Source organism: Diadema setosum, chromosome 1, assembly GCF_964275005.1.
Source record: "Diadema setosum chromosome 1, eeDiaSeto1, whole genome shotgun sequence".
NCBI lineage: Eukaryota > Metazoa > Echinodermata > Echinoidea > Diadematoida > Diadematidae > Diadema > Diadema setosum.
This window is the reverse complement of record NC_092685.1, coordinates 23,996,096-24,012,323: the sequence shown is the minus strand read 5'-3', so window position 1 is coordinate 24,012,323 and position 16,228 is coordinate 23,996,096. Positions and strand designations below refer to the sequence as shown.

Below are 16,228 nucleotides of genomic sequence, written 5' to 3'. Positions count from 1 at the left end.
CTTTGCATTATGTGGAACCATTTTGAAGCCTTTAAAATTGATTGCAGTGTCCAAATATGGTCAGAAGCTGCAGGCTGATCAGCCAATCAGAATGCTGTTTCCAATATTTGCATAGAATTTTTCTTCTCAGCATATCAATTACTTAAAAAAAAATATATATAAAATATATACACATTACAAGTAATTCTCAAAATTCTCTTTTTGTTCTTTTAGATGCAAAATGGTGTAGGCCTACATTTTACATGACTGGGTGAGAGGCCTATTAGATTAAATGGGGGGGGGTGTAATACAGTATGTCCAGCTTACGTGGTCCAGACGACCTGTCCATATCTGTATTTCTCCTGGTGACATCCGGCTGCCGCTGTTGGTTGTATCTAACAGAGAAAGAGAGAAATAAAAAAAAAAACCCCAAAATTCACTGTATATATCAAAGAATGAAAAGACAGGGAGAGACAGAGAAAAAGGGAAGAAACAGACAGACAGAGAAGAATGATATAAGAATATCTCCATAAAAAAAAAATCAACATCTTATTACAGGTGACTGAAATTGTAATTCCTCAGGACCAGCAGTTTTCTTTAGTTATATTGAAATCTTGTCATAGCTGAACAGAAAAGCATGTAAGGATATATAGATGATCATTCTGGGACAAGAATTTTTACTTTGTTGCAAAGAAAATTTCATTATAACCATGTTCACTCTAATGAGAGTGCACTGTATTAATAGAGAGACACAGAAAATTGGCAAAAGTTGATATGAAAATAAAGACCACAAATAGATATATCAAAGCATAAGGCACAAAAAAAGGAAATATACAGAGATGCAGATAAAGACACTGATTTCCTTCACCTTTATTTTTATCTACATTATTTTTTTTTCAGGGGGGGGGGGGGTGAGAGCAGCTTGGGCTTATTGACAACATGTTTCCTATTTCAAGTCCCAACAATCTCTCAAGTCAATCTTTATGTGCGAAGAAAAGAATGCAACTCCTGTGGCCGACTGAGGGATGAAAACTTTTCAGAAAGGCCCGGAGGAGGCCTCCTCTAGGACGACGCAAATTGCACTTGACAGCCTGCTGAACGGAAATTGGGAAAAACCCTTTGATTGTTTACAACATATTTGCAATTCCTTCCATAGCTTCATATTAAGGTCTAAAAATAAAGCAAGAAAAAAAAAAAAAAAGGAAAAAAAGATACCAGTCTGGAGTGGCCTTGTTTTCACGATGAGGCCATCCACTGCCAAGTGCACATTTGAGTCTACTGGACATGATCCCTTTTGATTTGATTTGTATGATATGTAACGTGCCTGCCAGGGATTCAGAGCCCTAATGCATAGACGGGACATTGCACTCTATAAGAAAGGTTGAAGACAAGTAGAAAATGTGTCATGCCAGTTGGTAAACAGAGAGAGAGAGAAAGGCACATGACAAACAGGATGGACTTCTCCCCAATCCTCAACACATACAAACTCCCTCTGTTAATGAAACCTTCATGAAAACAGGTTGTTTCAAAACAGTTTTTTTTGGTATCATATGCTAAAAAAACAACAACTCAAAAATAAAGAATGGTAGAGGCATGCAGGTATGCATATTTCAGCCATTTTTTGAAGGGCACATAAAAGTGTGTGCTTCTGCTCTCACTGTTTGAATACTTCAATATCGGAAAATGATCAAAGAGTTTTACAGAGTTTTTATTGAATGATTTATCTATATACCAGTAGATTATTTAGGACAGTGCTGCAAATTACCATTAAGGAGCTCTTGCAGTGCAGTATTATAGATATAAATAGTTTCCGTGCTCATCAAATAATATGTTATTGTTGTTGATGTTATTATCATTATCATCATCATCATCATCATCATCATCATCTTTACTACTACTACTACTACTACTGCAACTACATTCAATATCCCAGAATATCTTGGCAGAATGATTCTCTTGACTTTTTGCAATCTTATCCTTCATGTGCACTCTGGCAAGGGTTGGAAATAGAACTGCCAGGGACTAAGGAAAAAAAAAAAAAAACTAAAGGAAATCAAGTGACATGCAATCAATGCATCCTCTCTATGTACCTGTCATTATGTGCTGGGCCATTGACATGTGATGGATGCTGGGCTGGCGGCTGAGGAGCTATGGTCTGAGGCCTTGGAGGTGCTGGTAAAAACAAAAAACAGAATACAGACAAAAAAGGTAGTAAAGTTAATCAAGTCATTTGACTCATAATGTCTCTTTATGTCATTCATAAAGATATGAAAAGGGCAAGTGACACACTCAATTAATACATCAAGGAGCTGAACATACATAAATAGATATCAGACAGGCAAATGATTCATTATGACATCAAAGAGCTCAGAAGAATTTGACATTGTGTGCCAAGATGTTGCCGCTATCACCTGCAAAACAGTGGGTACTAGTACCTCTTTCTTCTTTTTTTTTTTTTTTGTTTTTGTTTTTGTTTTGTTATGCCCATTGCAGTTCACAGTGAGTGTGCATGATTTTTGGAATGATCACATTCTGAAATGGAGAAACCGCTTCTGGGTAATAACAATTACAAACTGTGTCAGTGGAGAACTGCTACCGAGTTCACTTGATAAAGGGCCACATACTTGCTCCTTGTACCAAAGGAACATACATTATACTAGTAGTTCTTCACATGCTAGAAATTGAGATTATTGACAGTGATAGAATAGTAATTCATAACACAAAAATCATGGATTCCACTTTGACATTGATCATCATTATCATCTTTTCTTTCCTAGAAAGCTCACATTATCATGATGTGTCATTATACAGATTCAATTTTCTTTTTTTTCCCTTTTTATTTTTACACAAGACATGGTGCTCAAGCAGTTAGTGCTGAGATATGATTCTTGAAAAGACAACATCTGGGGGGTGTTTCATCAATGTTTGTCAGCGCTAACAAGTTGTCAGCGCTGACAATCACCATAGTAACAGTCAGTGACCAGAGCATCTCATCCAATCAAAACCAAGGATTTTACTGAAATTGTCAGCGCTGACAAACATTGATGAAACACCCCCCTGTTCTGCACACCATCCAGTTTTCTCAGGTACAGCATTGTATGCTGGGTTTAATTTCTATTTGTAATTGTCAAGAACTTCGAAACTGGTTCTTTTATTCTCAAGAACTAACAACAGAAGGAGGTCCTTTAAACTCGCAGCAAAGAAGAGACACATGGAAGTCCCGGCAGGGTTAATTGCGATTTGCATTTTGCAGCTACCATCTCGGAGGATGAGGAGGATGTCCGCGGAGGGATCACATCTTCTTGATGGAGTCAAAATATTTTGCATTCCAAGAATGCCACAGTGTGCCCAAGTCCAGAGTATCAAACAAGAGATTGGGGAAGATCTCCTTGCGCTCTGCTTGACTGGGCACGGCAACAACTCTGTTTAATACATCATTGCATGGAGATGTAGACCTCATCACTGTATAGCTTTATGTTAGATCTTGTTTCCCTACATCGCTCCTGTCTATGTTTATTTTCTGCATCTCTCCTTCCCCCATGAAATACTCCAGCATAGCATTGATATGCTCCGGTGAGAGAATAGAGTGAGACTATAAGGGCGAACTGAAAAACCCATTTCCACTCCTATGCGAAGAGAAAAACATAACATCCATAAGTAATATGATTATGGCCTGATCACAGATTACTATTTATTTATTTTTTTTTTTGGGGGGGGGGGTGGGTGGGGGAGGGGTAGGGAAGAACAATGGAAGCACAATGTTTATTTCTCTGTGTCCTTGATAAAAAGAGCAATGATACACGAGCTAATTGTAAGCTTATTAAAGAGCAGTGCTTGTAGATTCTATTCAGGTCTTTATCTACTGCAGATCTAAATACAGAGCGTATCAAAAAAAAAAAGAGGTATTCCAACTTTGGAGGGCTACCATTTCTTAATTGCCAGCTATGGAGAGCACAATGTTGGTTGTAGGGAAAGAGGAACTCTTCCTCTTTCCGTTGATACCTAATTATGTTGACAATTGTCATGCATGACTCAGCACATGGACTTTAAAGACAAAAGTGACAAATTGCACTTTTTCCAGATTTGTGTGTTCTTGTGAAGGAGCAATGCATGTCTGACTGCATGGATGAGATCTGTTAATGAAAGTGGTCAAATCATCAGGCCAGCCTGCATGACTGCAGATTCAATAATGTTTTAGGGTTTCTTATAACGTTTTATTGTTCATAACCTTCAACATGGCCATGTTGATATTTGGTCCTTCCCATTATGGCGAAACCATTATCCATTTTACTCTCTTCATATTCAAGACATGGTTGATAATGGGAGCTATGTATTGAATATGAACAGAGAAAAATGGATTGTGTGGGTTGGCCTCTGTGGAAGCGACCAAGTTTTCGGACAAAAGGTCATGTTAAAGGTTATGGACCATAAAATGTTAGGAGAAAACCTAAACAGAAAACCTAAACACAAAACCTAAACATGAAACCTAAACACAAACCTGCATTTGTACAGGCTGGCCTACTTGGCAACTTTCATTGACAGATCTCATCCATGCAGTCAGACAGGCATTGTTCCTTCACAATAACACGCAAACTTGGAAAAAGTGCAATTTGTCATTGTTGTTTTTAGAGCGGATGTGCTCAGTCATGCATGACAATTGTTGACATGATAAGGTATCAAGATGAAGATGAAGAGTTCCCCTTTCCTTACAACCAACATTGTGCTCTTCATAACTGACAATTAAGAAATGGCAGCCCTCCAAAGTTGGATTACCTTTTCTTTTGATACGCTCAGTATATCTCCATAAAGTATTAAATCAAAGTATACAAGATGGGGAAAATAATGAAATAGAAATCTTGGCAAATAACATAAGAGATTATCTCTCCCTCTCCCTTCTCTCTCTTTGTGTCAAAGCAGATACAAGTACTGTTTTCTTCTGAAGATGCACAAATATCAGATCCCTTTTTTTCCCCTTGATGTTCTAAAATTTATTGTAAAGAGGACCTGGGAGAAAGAAGGAAGGATGGACAGCAAAGAGGAAGGAAGATGAATGTATGTTACCAGCAGCCATTTATCATGCTTCAATCTCATAACCAGTTCCTTCTATTTCTTACAAAAGGCTTAAGAGCTGATAATCTCCCAACAACCAAGGAATCAAACTCTCTGTTGCTGGTCATGAGAATGAGATCAGGGTGAGTCAAGGCCCTGAGTGCTGACATCGAGAACTTCCCAAAAATACAAACACATCCCTACATGACATCGTGACATCTGCCAGGTACACATCCAATGGAGTATGCGTACCATGTCATGATGGGGCTATAAAAAAAGATATCTATATATTCCTGTCGAGCCGAAGAGGTATTCAATGTCTTCCGCCTGGACGAACACTCAGAGGGTCTTAAATCATTCTCTCTCTCTCTCTCTCCCTCTAGCACACACTCAGAAGAAAAATTCTTTCCCGTCATCAGAAACTCTCTCTCTCTCTCTCTCTCGCTGATGGTGATGATGATCATGATGACTTCTTGAGATACACTCCGCACCACATTAAGGGGGGAATATTCCAAACAATAACACACTACGCGACAAGAACCAACAAGATTTTACGGATCATGAACCGTTAGCTATTAAAGTTCAGGGCAGGGTCGCAGACTCCTGACGTGGTGACGACGACGAAACTCTCCAGCCAGGAAGAGCCCCACTACGTAAGATCCTATTTGTGGGTCCCGCGGTCGAGCCAAGAATAAACCGTGGAGGGCGAGTGATGACAGGGATGAGGGGCTATCCGTGGCATGTGATGAGAGTGAGGTGTACTGCACGCCAGCACCCCTCCCCTTCCCGCCCGACTCCGGTTCCACAGGCTGGAAGATGACATCATCCACAGCAGGTTGAGAGTGACTTAACGCCTGCACACCACCTTAATCCTTTTGTTTACTGACATTAATAACCCACTAACTCTAGAAACAGAGACTCTCATGTGCAGTTGTGACCCTGTCTTCTTCTTTTTTCCAGTGATGAAAATATTTGGTGATGCGGTGACTTGACAGATTATATCAAACAGAAATATTCTTCAATTATGAATCCCATCTTTAATGGCCATTGTTTCCACACAGGGTGCAAACTGCAACTGCAAATATCAACTACATGTATGTTGGTCATATCTCATAATGATGATTGCAATAATCATCAATCGATTTAATTAAAGTTACCATAAGAATGATTTATATGGTCCCAGGAGATTGCTCGCTTCCCAGCTAACAAGTGTGACAGCTAACTGCAATCGTTGCAACATACAATAGCAAAATTCCGCTACGAAATGGAGCGCAGGTCTGGTTTGCAAGAAACACAGAAAAGCTACACATTAAAGATGAGCATGTGCACATTTGAATCTGGTTCATTAAAACTCCCAACAAACAAAACAAGGAAATGCTTGCAGCATACATTCATCATGAATACAATGCCCCTGAAAATGCCTAAAATAAAAGTGAAAACACTGTATGGGAAATTGTGATCATTCAGTACCCTTGCCATCTACTGCAGATATTAAAGCACCATTTTACAAAACAGGTATTTACTGACATGTAGATTGAAAAATGTATATATATATATATATATATATATATATATATATATATATATATATATATATATACACACATATCAACATAAACAAGGCATGCACCAATGGAAAGATATGATGCATGTGTGCATTTAAAGTAGTCAAGCAAACTAATCTTTGATATAATGCTCCCTTTGTTCAATTGTACAGAAGAGATACCGCAGTATGATCTTAAATGGCATTATGCAAACAGCCTTGATAGATAATCGTACTATATGTGTGTATCTGTGTGTTAGCCTCTTCTCATGTTTTTTCGCATACACACACAAACATGCTGATACTGAAATAAGAAAATTAGAGCAACCTTGCAAACCATATTTCTCTTCACTGAGCAGATAGACATGATAAGCTGCAATTTTCACGCCCCTATAGGCTCTCAATGTATAGTGACATGTTCTTGCGACCCAGAAATGCCATCTGCGATGAAACAATCTCTCTACAAGACACTTATAGAGAAAACTTGTGCACAGATAGAAAGTCTGCACAGAGCACTCTTTAAATCTGAGTTACAATTAAGGCTTGACTGAACAATGAGGGTAGTTTTCAAACCCCACCCTGGTGGTCGCAGCTGCAGCAGAATAGGAGGGGTGCACCTTCGTCGTCATCATCATCATCATCATCATCATCATCATAGACGTCCTCTAATCTGTGTATGACATCACAAACATTGCTGGTCCTATATATAGAACATGACATCATGATAGGCAGACTGACAATCAATGTGGCAGTTTATTGGTACAGGGGAGTAGCGCTATCATGTTCGCATTCCAGTCTCTAACGATCAAGAGAGGATGTTGAATGTCTAGTCTCTTCTTCCCCAGACCCCCTTTGCTGCTGCACAAATTCTTACATGCTGCTGTGTATGACACGGACCAACGATGGAGGCTGCACATTTGGACCAGAATCGGTTAACCCGTGCATGCTACAGTGCACTCCCGTTATCACAAACACGGTCATAACAGAATTCCCGTTACAACGAAGTAAAAATTCAGGCCGCAACATTATCTGCTCCATGTTTTTTTTTTTATTGTTTATTTGTTCTGTTATAATGAACTTTCGATAAATAGAAATAATACTGCCGGTCCCGAGGACTTCGTTATAACGGGAGTCCACTGTACACTAGTTTCAGCAGGATATCATATACCCTGCAGTTCCGATGACTTCTAGTTGTTTGAATTCTGACTGGTTAGAATATCAAAATCTGAAGAAAAAAAAAAGGCCAAGGTCATGCTGACGCTTGTAATGATAACCACCACATATTGTCATTACCGAACAATACAACTAACAATACATACTACTGTAAACGGCATATATTAAGTGAGTCCAATTTTTCACTAATCAGGACTTAATGACGATTTCAAGAGTGGTTCAATACACAGTCTTGGAGTACAGTAACGAACAGAGAAATGTATGCATGCACGTTGCATTCATGTCGGGATCAAAGTTACTATCATTGCATGTTGTTAATTTCACAGATAGCATCCAACACATGAAATTCACGAAAATAAAAACCCTGTGAAATTGAAATATATGACATGTAAAGAATACAAGGAGGAGTTATTTTAATGAATACACATCTTTTCTGGAATATCTGCACACATTTAACATTTGTCAGACACTACATGTGTATGTCTTTTTCCATTCCCAACATCCCATACCTTACCACTGCAGAATACCTTCAATAAAATGACTAAATGGACAAAAGCTTAGAACAGTGTGCAAAGGAACACCATGTGTATGTTTTGCCATAGCATTTCATTTTCATACCAACCCAAATGTTCACTATTTATGCGAGAAAGAATGTGAGGAATGCATGTATATAGCTTAAATCAATAACACATGGGAGATGTGAGGTTTGCAGCTGGACACATAGTTCAAATTCCTTTAAGTTCACCCCAAGGTTGTCTGTCAACAACAACTCATTAAAAGAAAAAAAAAAAAAATTGGACCACAGCCGCAAAAGTAAGATGTTCCATTTCTAGCGAAGATATGTTGCAGGATGATGTAAGATGAACACATGATCCTCTTATTCTTGGCATAGGGATGACTCGGTTGAGAATTGGAGATGTGCAAACTCAACAAACTTTAGTGGCAAAGTTTCAAACCCTGCACCTCATCTTACACTTCTATTCAAAGTCTCGGAAGTTTACAATTATTCATCATCACATAGACCTGTAAAATGAGAGTCCTCCTAATAATATTGGCTAAACCAGGTTCAACTTGGACGTGCATTCGTTTTAGGTTTCCTGAGTCAAACATATGACACCCATTTCATCTCCCTTCAATTTTCTCTCTGCTCAGTTTTGAAGTCACTTAGGGTTGATTGTGATGAAATTGAAATCTTTGATAATTGTTGTTTTTTTTTTTTTTCTGACCGCAAGGCAACTTTAAATCATTGCTATCAAATGAATTTCACTGATGGCTCACCTCTCCTGATTATTCGTTCCTCTGTTTAAAGAACTGTGTCTATTCTAATTACAGGTATTAATCAAAATAGATGATGAACATGTATACTACACACCATTTCAAATCCTATTTGCTATGGGACAGTACCCAGTGAATGATGCTCATAATATTAGCTGGTCCATGTCCAGAGTATTGGAATTTTACTTCCCCCTTCTTTTTAATAGTTCATTTAAGAGTTTATGCAACATGTAGCTGATTTTATCAGCTTGGTTGATTGATGCTTCAGCCTTGTTTCAAATCATGCACATTTCTAAAGCACCCTCGGGAAACGTTACGATCTCCTGACTACATCTCACAAGATTTTGGGGCATAATGCTAGGAGAGGATGCACGAGTGACAAATACTGTAAAACACAAAATTTTCGCAGCATGAAATTTTCGCTAATTGGAGCCGACAGCCTTATTCGTGGCATGAAATTTTCGTGAGTTGCCTGTAACTTTCAATGCGTATAGTGTAGACAATAACTTTCATGTGCATTTTAATTTTGCGAATCTTGGCTCTCGCGAAATTCGCAAAATTAAAATGCATTCGAACATTCCTTGTTTTACAGTAGAGTGACACAGGGTCCACACCTGGGCCCTGTTTTACAAAAGATGTCAGGATAGCAATTCTTGCTAAAATGGCAGCTTTGTGAATCAACAGCCAATCAGGGATTGGGATTATTGTCATTACCATGATGCTTTGCCATGGCAGCAAAAGTTGTTATCATGTAAACTGTTATGTAAAATGGTGCCTTGGGAGTCAATGCCTTTCTCACTGTCAGCACACAGAAGTATTACCACATTGAGAATTCTACCCCCAACAAACAAACAAACAAACATGCAACTGTGAAATGCTGACAGTGTTGAGAACATTTTTGTCTAAATTAAGACAGGACTTAATCAAGGAAGCTTGTTATTATCAACTGCCATAATTGCATATTACACAGGGATGGGGTGGCTAGCATCTACTGCACTGCCCTGTTGTCTCAACAAAAGATATAGAAAGAGAGATAATCAGACAGGGAAAGATTGGGGCGAGAGAGAGGGAGAGAGGGAGAGAGAGAAGGAGAGAAACAGAGACAGACTGACTGTCAAATATTCCAACTAGCCTGTGACATTAATGTCTGCCAGACTTCCTAATTTCCACATGGGTTTCCAAACTTGAGAATCCATCAAGTCAGCATGGTGTACACACACAGAGGATGCACAACTTCTTTTCTCTTGTTGCATCTCTTACTTCCCCTCCAACTCTCTCTCCTTCTCTCTCTATCTCTCTCTTCCTCTTTGGCTCTCTGTCAGTCTCTCTCTTTCTTCCCTTTATTATTTGTCTCAAGACAAAATGCTGGAACGGAATTCTTTTGTTTTGGCAGTAATATCTAATGAAGAGCATCTTGGGAGAAGCTAGGTCCCAAGGAAAAAACCATAAGGCACATGACATGACGGGGGCAGGATCTCTAAATTTGGGATGCCAGAGCAGATGGGGGGAAGTTTGGTAGGGCTGCTGGAAGGTGGACGGGCTGCATGACCTCAGTACTGATGGTTCGTGGGATTCTTATTGCAGTGCAGAGAGCCAAAAGGACACTGTCTTACTCAAGTGAAAAGAAATGAAATGACAGTAGACTATGCACTGACAATCCCCTTTCTATGCAGTGGGAAAATGCACAATATCAAAGACAGTATTTACAATATGTACCTTACTTTTGGAATGACAGCAATTGATTCGTTTATCATAGAGGCAGGAAAAATTTTGAATGCCTAGTGATAACACGCAAAAAATAAAAATAATTTCTAATTGCTGATAAGAAAATTTACATAAATTCGACATCATTTACATTATTTTTTTGCTTTACAGCCACAACACCATATCTGTTGATTAAAAACATGGATGAACAATTTACCCGAGACACACTCACATGTTTTGTCCTAGCATGATAAATAAAGACATGATAAATAAAGACATGATATAGAAAGAAAATGTGAAACATACATCCTTGGCATTTTGCACGTTTGTCATTGGATTATCTCAGCAATAAGTCGCTCTCACATTACCTTATCATTTCATCAAAATTGCCATGGATGATCGGGATGCCCGCTTAATCGATGAAAGAGAGGGGGAGATAGGATTTGATAACTGATCTTTACTGCACATTCTCCACTGATATCAGATAAAAATAAAAGCAGATCATGTTCGTTGCATGTGTGTGTGTCAGCCAAAACCTACACTGACCAATTGAATGTTGCGCAGTCAGACCTTCTACACAGTTTTCTGAGTGACTCACGTAACACTGTATAATCCTGCGTTCATGTTCCTGCCGTCCTTCTTTAATAATAAGAATGAAATGACAACGATGACGACACGGCCGGGTGATGCGGCATTACACAGGCGCACGCGCTGGAAATGCAATAAGATCACGGATGGCGAAATAATCCACTGGGATTACAAATGGGCGATCACATACACTAGCACAGGAAGCGACAATAGCAATGAATTTGACACGTGAGTAGATATGACTCAGTCTGTTTCAAATTATCTGTCTGACATCTATTGGACACGATACCAAATGTTAAGTATTTCTACTTTTTCATTCAATAAACTCCTTTTGCAACTGATTGACAAATTATCCTATATCAACATTGGGCAATTTGTCAATCACTTGCAATAAAAACAACTTGACACAAGACTTTCATCAACTTGAATGATCTCCTGGTATACCATGGCTCCTTGGAAAATGTCTAGATCAGACTATTCATAACAACACTTGCTCATTTGACCACTGTGAAATGACTGAAATCCCTTCACTGAATGATGTACAATTAACCCGTTATGACTAGTCCAGAGTATACTCAGGCAGGTGTCTGTGGGTAATGCGTGTTAAATGCGGGTTAAATGTACTTTTACAGCACGTAGCAACTGGACTAAAACAGTCACTGGAACTAAAAATATTGTCTAATCCCTACGCACTCCTGGTGCAGATTTGTCATGCCACTCGCAAACTGTCGACATTCAAGAAATTGAATTTCTCTCACTAACTATCATCAAATCTCGAAATGGGTGACTGAAAACTTTACGAGTGGTCTGCGGAGATGTAAGTTTGGCATGGTATCCTGCTTCTCAGAAGTGTCAAAGTGATTTCAACACAGTAATCCAGCAGTCTCCATGCCAACAAAACAAACAGTCATATTCAAGAAATGAAAAATGTAGTATATCAAAAACAAAACTGGGGTCAGTCATTCGAAAGTTTTGTGATATCAGTACATACCTAAAATCAACATCATGGACCGAAACGACTTCCTTCCAAACTTTCTCATGGTAAAAGGCTGTGACGGTAAAGTTGTCATGGTCTGCACCCGCACAATGGTCAATCGCTTAATATCACAAGTCTGATGCCATAATGTGAAAAGAAATTAGAATATATACGTCTCAAACACATAGGCTCTCTCTCTCTCACCCACACACTCACCCACACACAAACACACACTCACCCACACATAAACACACACTCACCCACACACAAACACACACTCATACACACACTCTCATTTACTCTCACTTGCTATCTCGAAAACAATATAAATTGAGAATTCATTCAGAGTATTAACAGAACCTAAAAACGGCCTCTCAAGATAACTCATTAAAAATCACACGTTCAATATCCTCCAATTAAGGTCCCGGCAGATGCCAAAACAGCTGCATTTTATGAATGTGCACACCGAACAAAACCTGGACGTGGTTCAGGTTCAAATTCAATCATGAGAAAATCAAATTTACTAAGGGGGAGCACACGGTGTAGCTTCATATATTTTCTCCCTTTTTACTTATAATGAGTTTGACATGACAAATCTGGTCAAGCACGGCCAAAAAGAGACAGAGGGGTAAAAGCTGGGCGTTCAGAAAAGTGATGAATCGGGCGAGGCATTCCTGAATGTTAGATTGACCACATAAGTGATGAATTTCGGCATGGTCTGGTGATGACGATACACACTACACTGAATTGGTGATTGTTTTTGTCTTTTAATTAAAATTCCACACACAAATACTTGCTCTCTCCAACAATAAATCTGTGAGCAGCAAGATTTGAAGCATCTTCTCCTCCAATGAAGTGATGGTCTGTTTAATTGATAAGTAGAGTTGAATAGCATAATGACTTGGAAAGAAGAAATGTTAAAATACCCATTATGTTACTTCAAACTTACCTTCTTCAGTTCCTTTGGGCAATTCTGCCTGCTTAGAAGTTTCTACCTCATGGCTTGCTGCTCCTGCAATCGCGCTGCCGTTACAGCCTGGTGGTCCATCCATATTTTCCGGTGCTGCAGTTGACGACGTGGCCGACGGCGTTTGATGAGCGGGTGATGACACGCTCGTGTTTGACAGATCAAAGTGATTATCTGCTGCAGATGACCTTGGCTCCTCCATGATCGGCGATAATGGCATCTGCGATGCCTCTGTGGATGTTGTTGTTAGAGATGACAACAGTCCATCTCCCCCTTTGTCTGGATAAACATCAGGCTGGTCTTGCTTCAAGCCGTCGCTGCCTCGTTCCTCTTCTGTTGAGTTTTCTTCTCTGGGCAGTATTCCCTGCTTGACGACTTCGGTTGCAGCCGGTTCGAGAGCCAAGACGGCCGTTGGTGGCGATGGCTCTGTTCCATTGCTTAGTTCCTCGACCTCCGGCAGACAGTTGATTACGTCATCGGGAAAGAGGAGTCCGGGCAGAGCGATTGGCGCTGGTATCTGGGAGTGGTCCTCTTTCATCATCTGTGGGTCTGCTTCTTTTGGTTTGGGGGAGATGTCTGGCAGCTCCTCAGACTTTTGTGGAGCCTTCTTACATGTAGCAGGATTCCCTTTGGTCGGTTTGGGTGGCACAGGTGGCAAGCAAGTGTTATTGTTGGCATTGACATTTCTGGCTGCACTTTTGTCTTCCATACTTTTCAAGTCATCTTTTGAGTTGACCCTATTGGCATTTGCATCTTGCTCATCAATCATTTTGCAACTCTCTGCCGATGCTTTGCTGCCTTTCATTTGGTCTTTGACTGTGACTGCATTCTCCTCTATTGCATTGGCCTCTTTTGAATGGGTTGCCTCAGCAACCGGATGTATTTTGTCATCAGGAGGCTGCTGAAGATCCAACTGCATACTTTCCTTGGCCTCATTCATTCCATCTGCATCAAGTTTGACATCTTCTGTGTGCAATGCCTCTGTTGGCTCCTGCTTCATCACATTATCACCCTCACTAATGGCACTCATTATTTCAGAGGAAACCTCTGTTTGTTGACAGAGCTCGGAACTCGTTGCTTCTGCAGGTTGTTCCCCTTTAGTCTCTCCATCCTCACCATCAGCCTTCTCAACATTCTTTCCACACTCTGGCTTGACATCATCTGACTTTGTCGTTCCTCCCGGCTCACCTTGATCCACTGATTCCTCCAACTCTGCGCTGAAGATTTTGGTTGCTGCATCGGTCACAGCGACCACAAGCTCTGATGCCAGTGCCTTCTCGATAGCTTGTATGGCTATGGCCTTTGCTTCCTTCGCCTCCTCCTCTTCGGCAGATTGCTGCTCAGATGAATCTGCAGCAACTGCCATGGAAGACTTTGAGCATGGTATGGGATCCATAATAACTGGTCCGTTTTTACCGACTTCACCATTAGTGTGAGCATAGTCACATTGACCACTGGAGGCGGGCGCACATTCGCCCCCTTCTTCCAGATTTGGATGCATGGCTGTATTGAGGAGATCCCCAGCCGAGTCGAGAGATTGGACTGGAGGTGTCGACGCGAGGGCAGCGACTGACATTGTGCTCATGATGTCCGTTGACATACTAGCAGCAGGGTGACAGGATCCCAGCTCATTAACAAGTCTCTTGTGATCCACGGGCGTTGTGATTAATCCCCCTTCCTGACGTTGAGCACTCTCTCCCAGTGCAGCTCCGCCCCTCTCACTGCTCCTGTGTGGCAGACCGTGTGTGGCTGGCGCTGGAGCAAACTCCAACTTGTCGTTCCGGTCTGTGGCAGTATTGTCGTCTCCTCCGCGTGTGGCGGGCAGGTTCGCCTCTCGTCCTGCGAGCTGTTCCTGTATTACTGGTTGGGGCGGCTGGGATCCAGGTGCCACGATGCTCCCTACACCTCTGCCTAGCTGAATTGTGAGCTTCGACACACTCTTGCCTTTTATTGCCTCACAGCCATCATGAGGGGAACAGCAATCCATGTTTGGCTGGCCAGGCTTGAGAAACAATTAAAAAACAAAAACAATTGGCAGCGAGGCTCCCCAAATGTCCTCCGTCAAATGACCTCTCATAGAATGTTCAACCAAATGCCAGTCTACTGTGCACATGCCATAGCTGGGCAGATGCTTGCTGGAACGGATGACTAATGAACGTTTAATAAAAGGCGATGATTAAGAGTTTGAGACTGCATCAGTCATCAGCTCATCACATCTCTCCTCCGCAGTCGCACTGCAGTCCTCTGGAGCGGGGAAGCTGCGAGTGGCTTACTTTGCATCGCACTTCCCAGAAGTAATGCAAACCGGGCGGCAGGAGTCCCTCTGTCTTGGCACACAGGTCACGGCTCACTTTAAACGACCACAAACTGGACACACGCGTGCTCCTCATTCCACTCGAGTCATCGGACCCTCTTGCGCCTTGGAATGTCTGATCGTCATCGTCAATTTCACTGTCATCACCATTCTCAAAACACACTAAGCGCTCATCGCCCCTGAATCATCTTTAGTTTTTGCAACACGCTGGCAGAACTTCATTTGATCCTGAGCTCAATGAAAGAAGAAAGAGCTGACGGCTCACAGACAAGATCCAAGACAGATGACCTCAATATGCAGCAGAATGATATGTTTCACCCTCTACATGATTCATAGGTTATCACTACAAATCTAGCACGTTTCCTTCTCCGTCATAACATCTCTCCTTTTATTTCCATTCTGACAAAAATTAGCAAATCACACTACTTCAAAGGCAATACACACTCCAAACCCTACTTCTTTCCGGCAATAATCCACTTCTGAATGTTGTTTCTGTGTTTGTTTTTCAACATAGATACTGACATACAATAGACCTATTATATTCCTTTGAATACAGTAGAATAACATACATGCAAGTTAAAAGTAAAGTGTATTTTCCAACCTATACATTTCAATGGGTGTGGCACTCCTGGTTTCAGAAAAGGACGAAAAACAAAGGGA

The 16,228-nt window shown here is 40.7% G+C and overlaps 1 protein-coding gene across 1 annotated transcript in view; it reads right to left on the bottom strand.

Moving 5' to 3' along the window:
- Positions 1-15,241, bottom strand: part of LOC140235063 (uncharacterized) — a 32,372-nt gene extending 17,131 nt beyond the window's left edge. The window contains exons 1-3 of the mRNA XM_072315104.1: positions 13,237-15,241; positions 2,070-2,151; positions 307-374 (exon numbers count right to left, since the gene is read on the bottom strand). Coding sequence (XP_072171205.1) covers positions 307-374; positions 2,070-2,151; positions 13,237-15,241 — 2,155 coding nt within the window. The remainder of the gene's footprint in view (positions 1-306; positions 375-2,069; positions 2,152-13,236) is intronic.
- Positions 15,242-16,228: the final 987 nt, after the last annotated feature.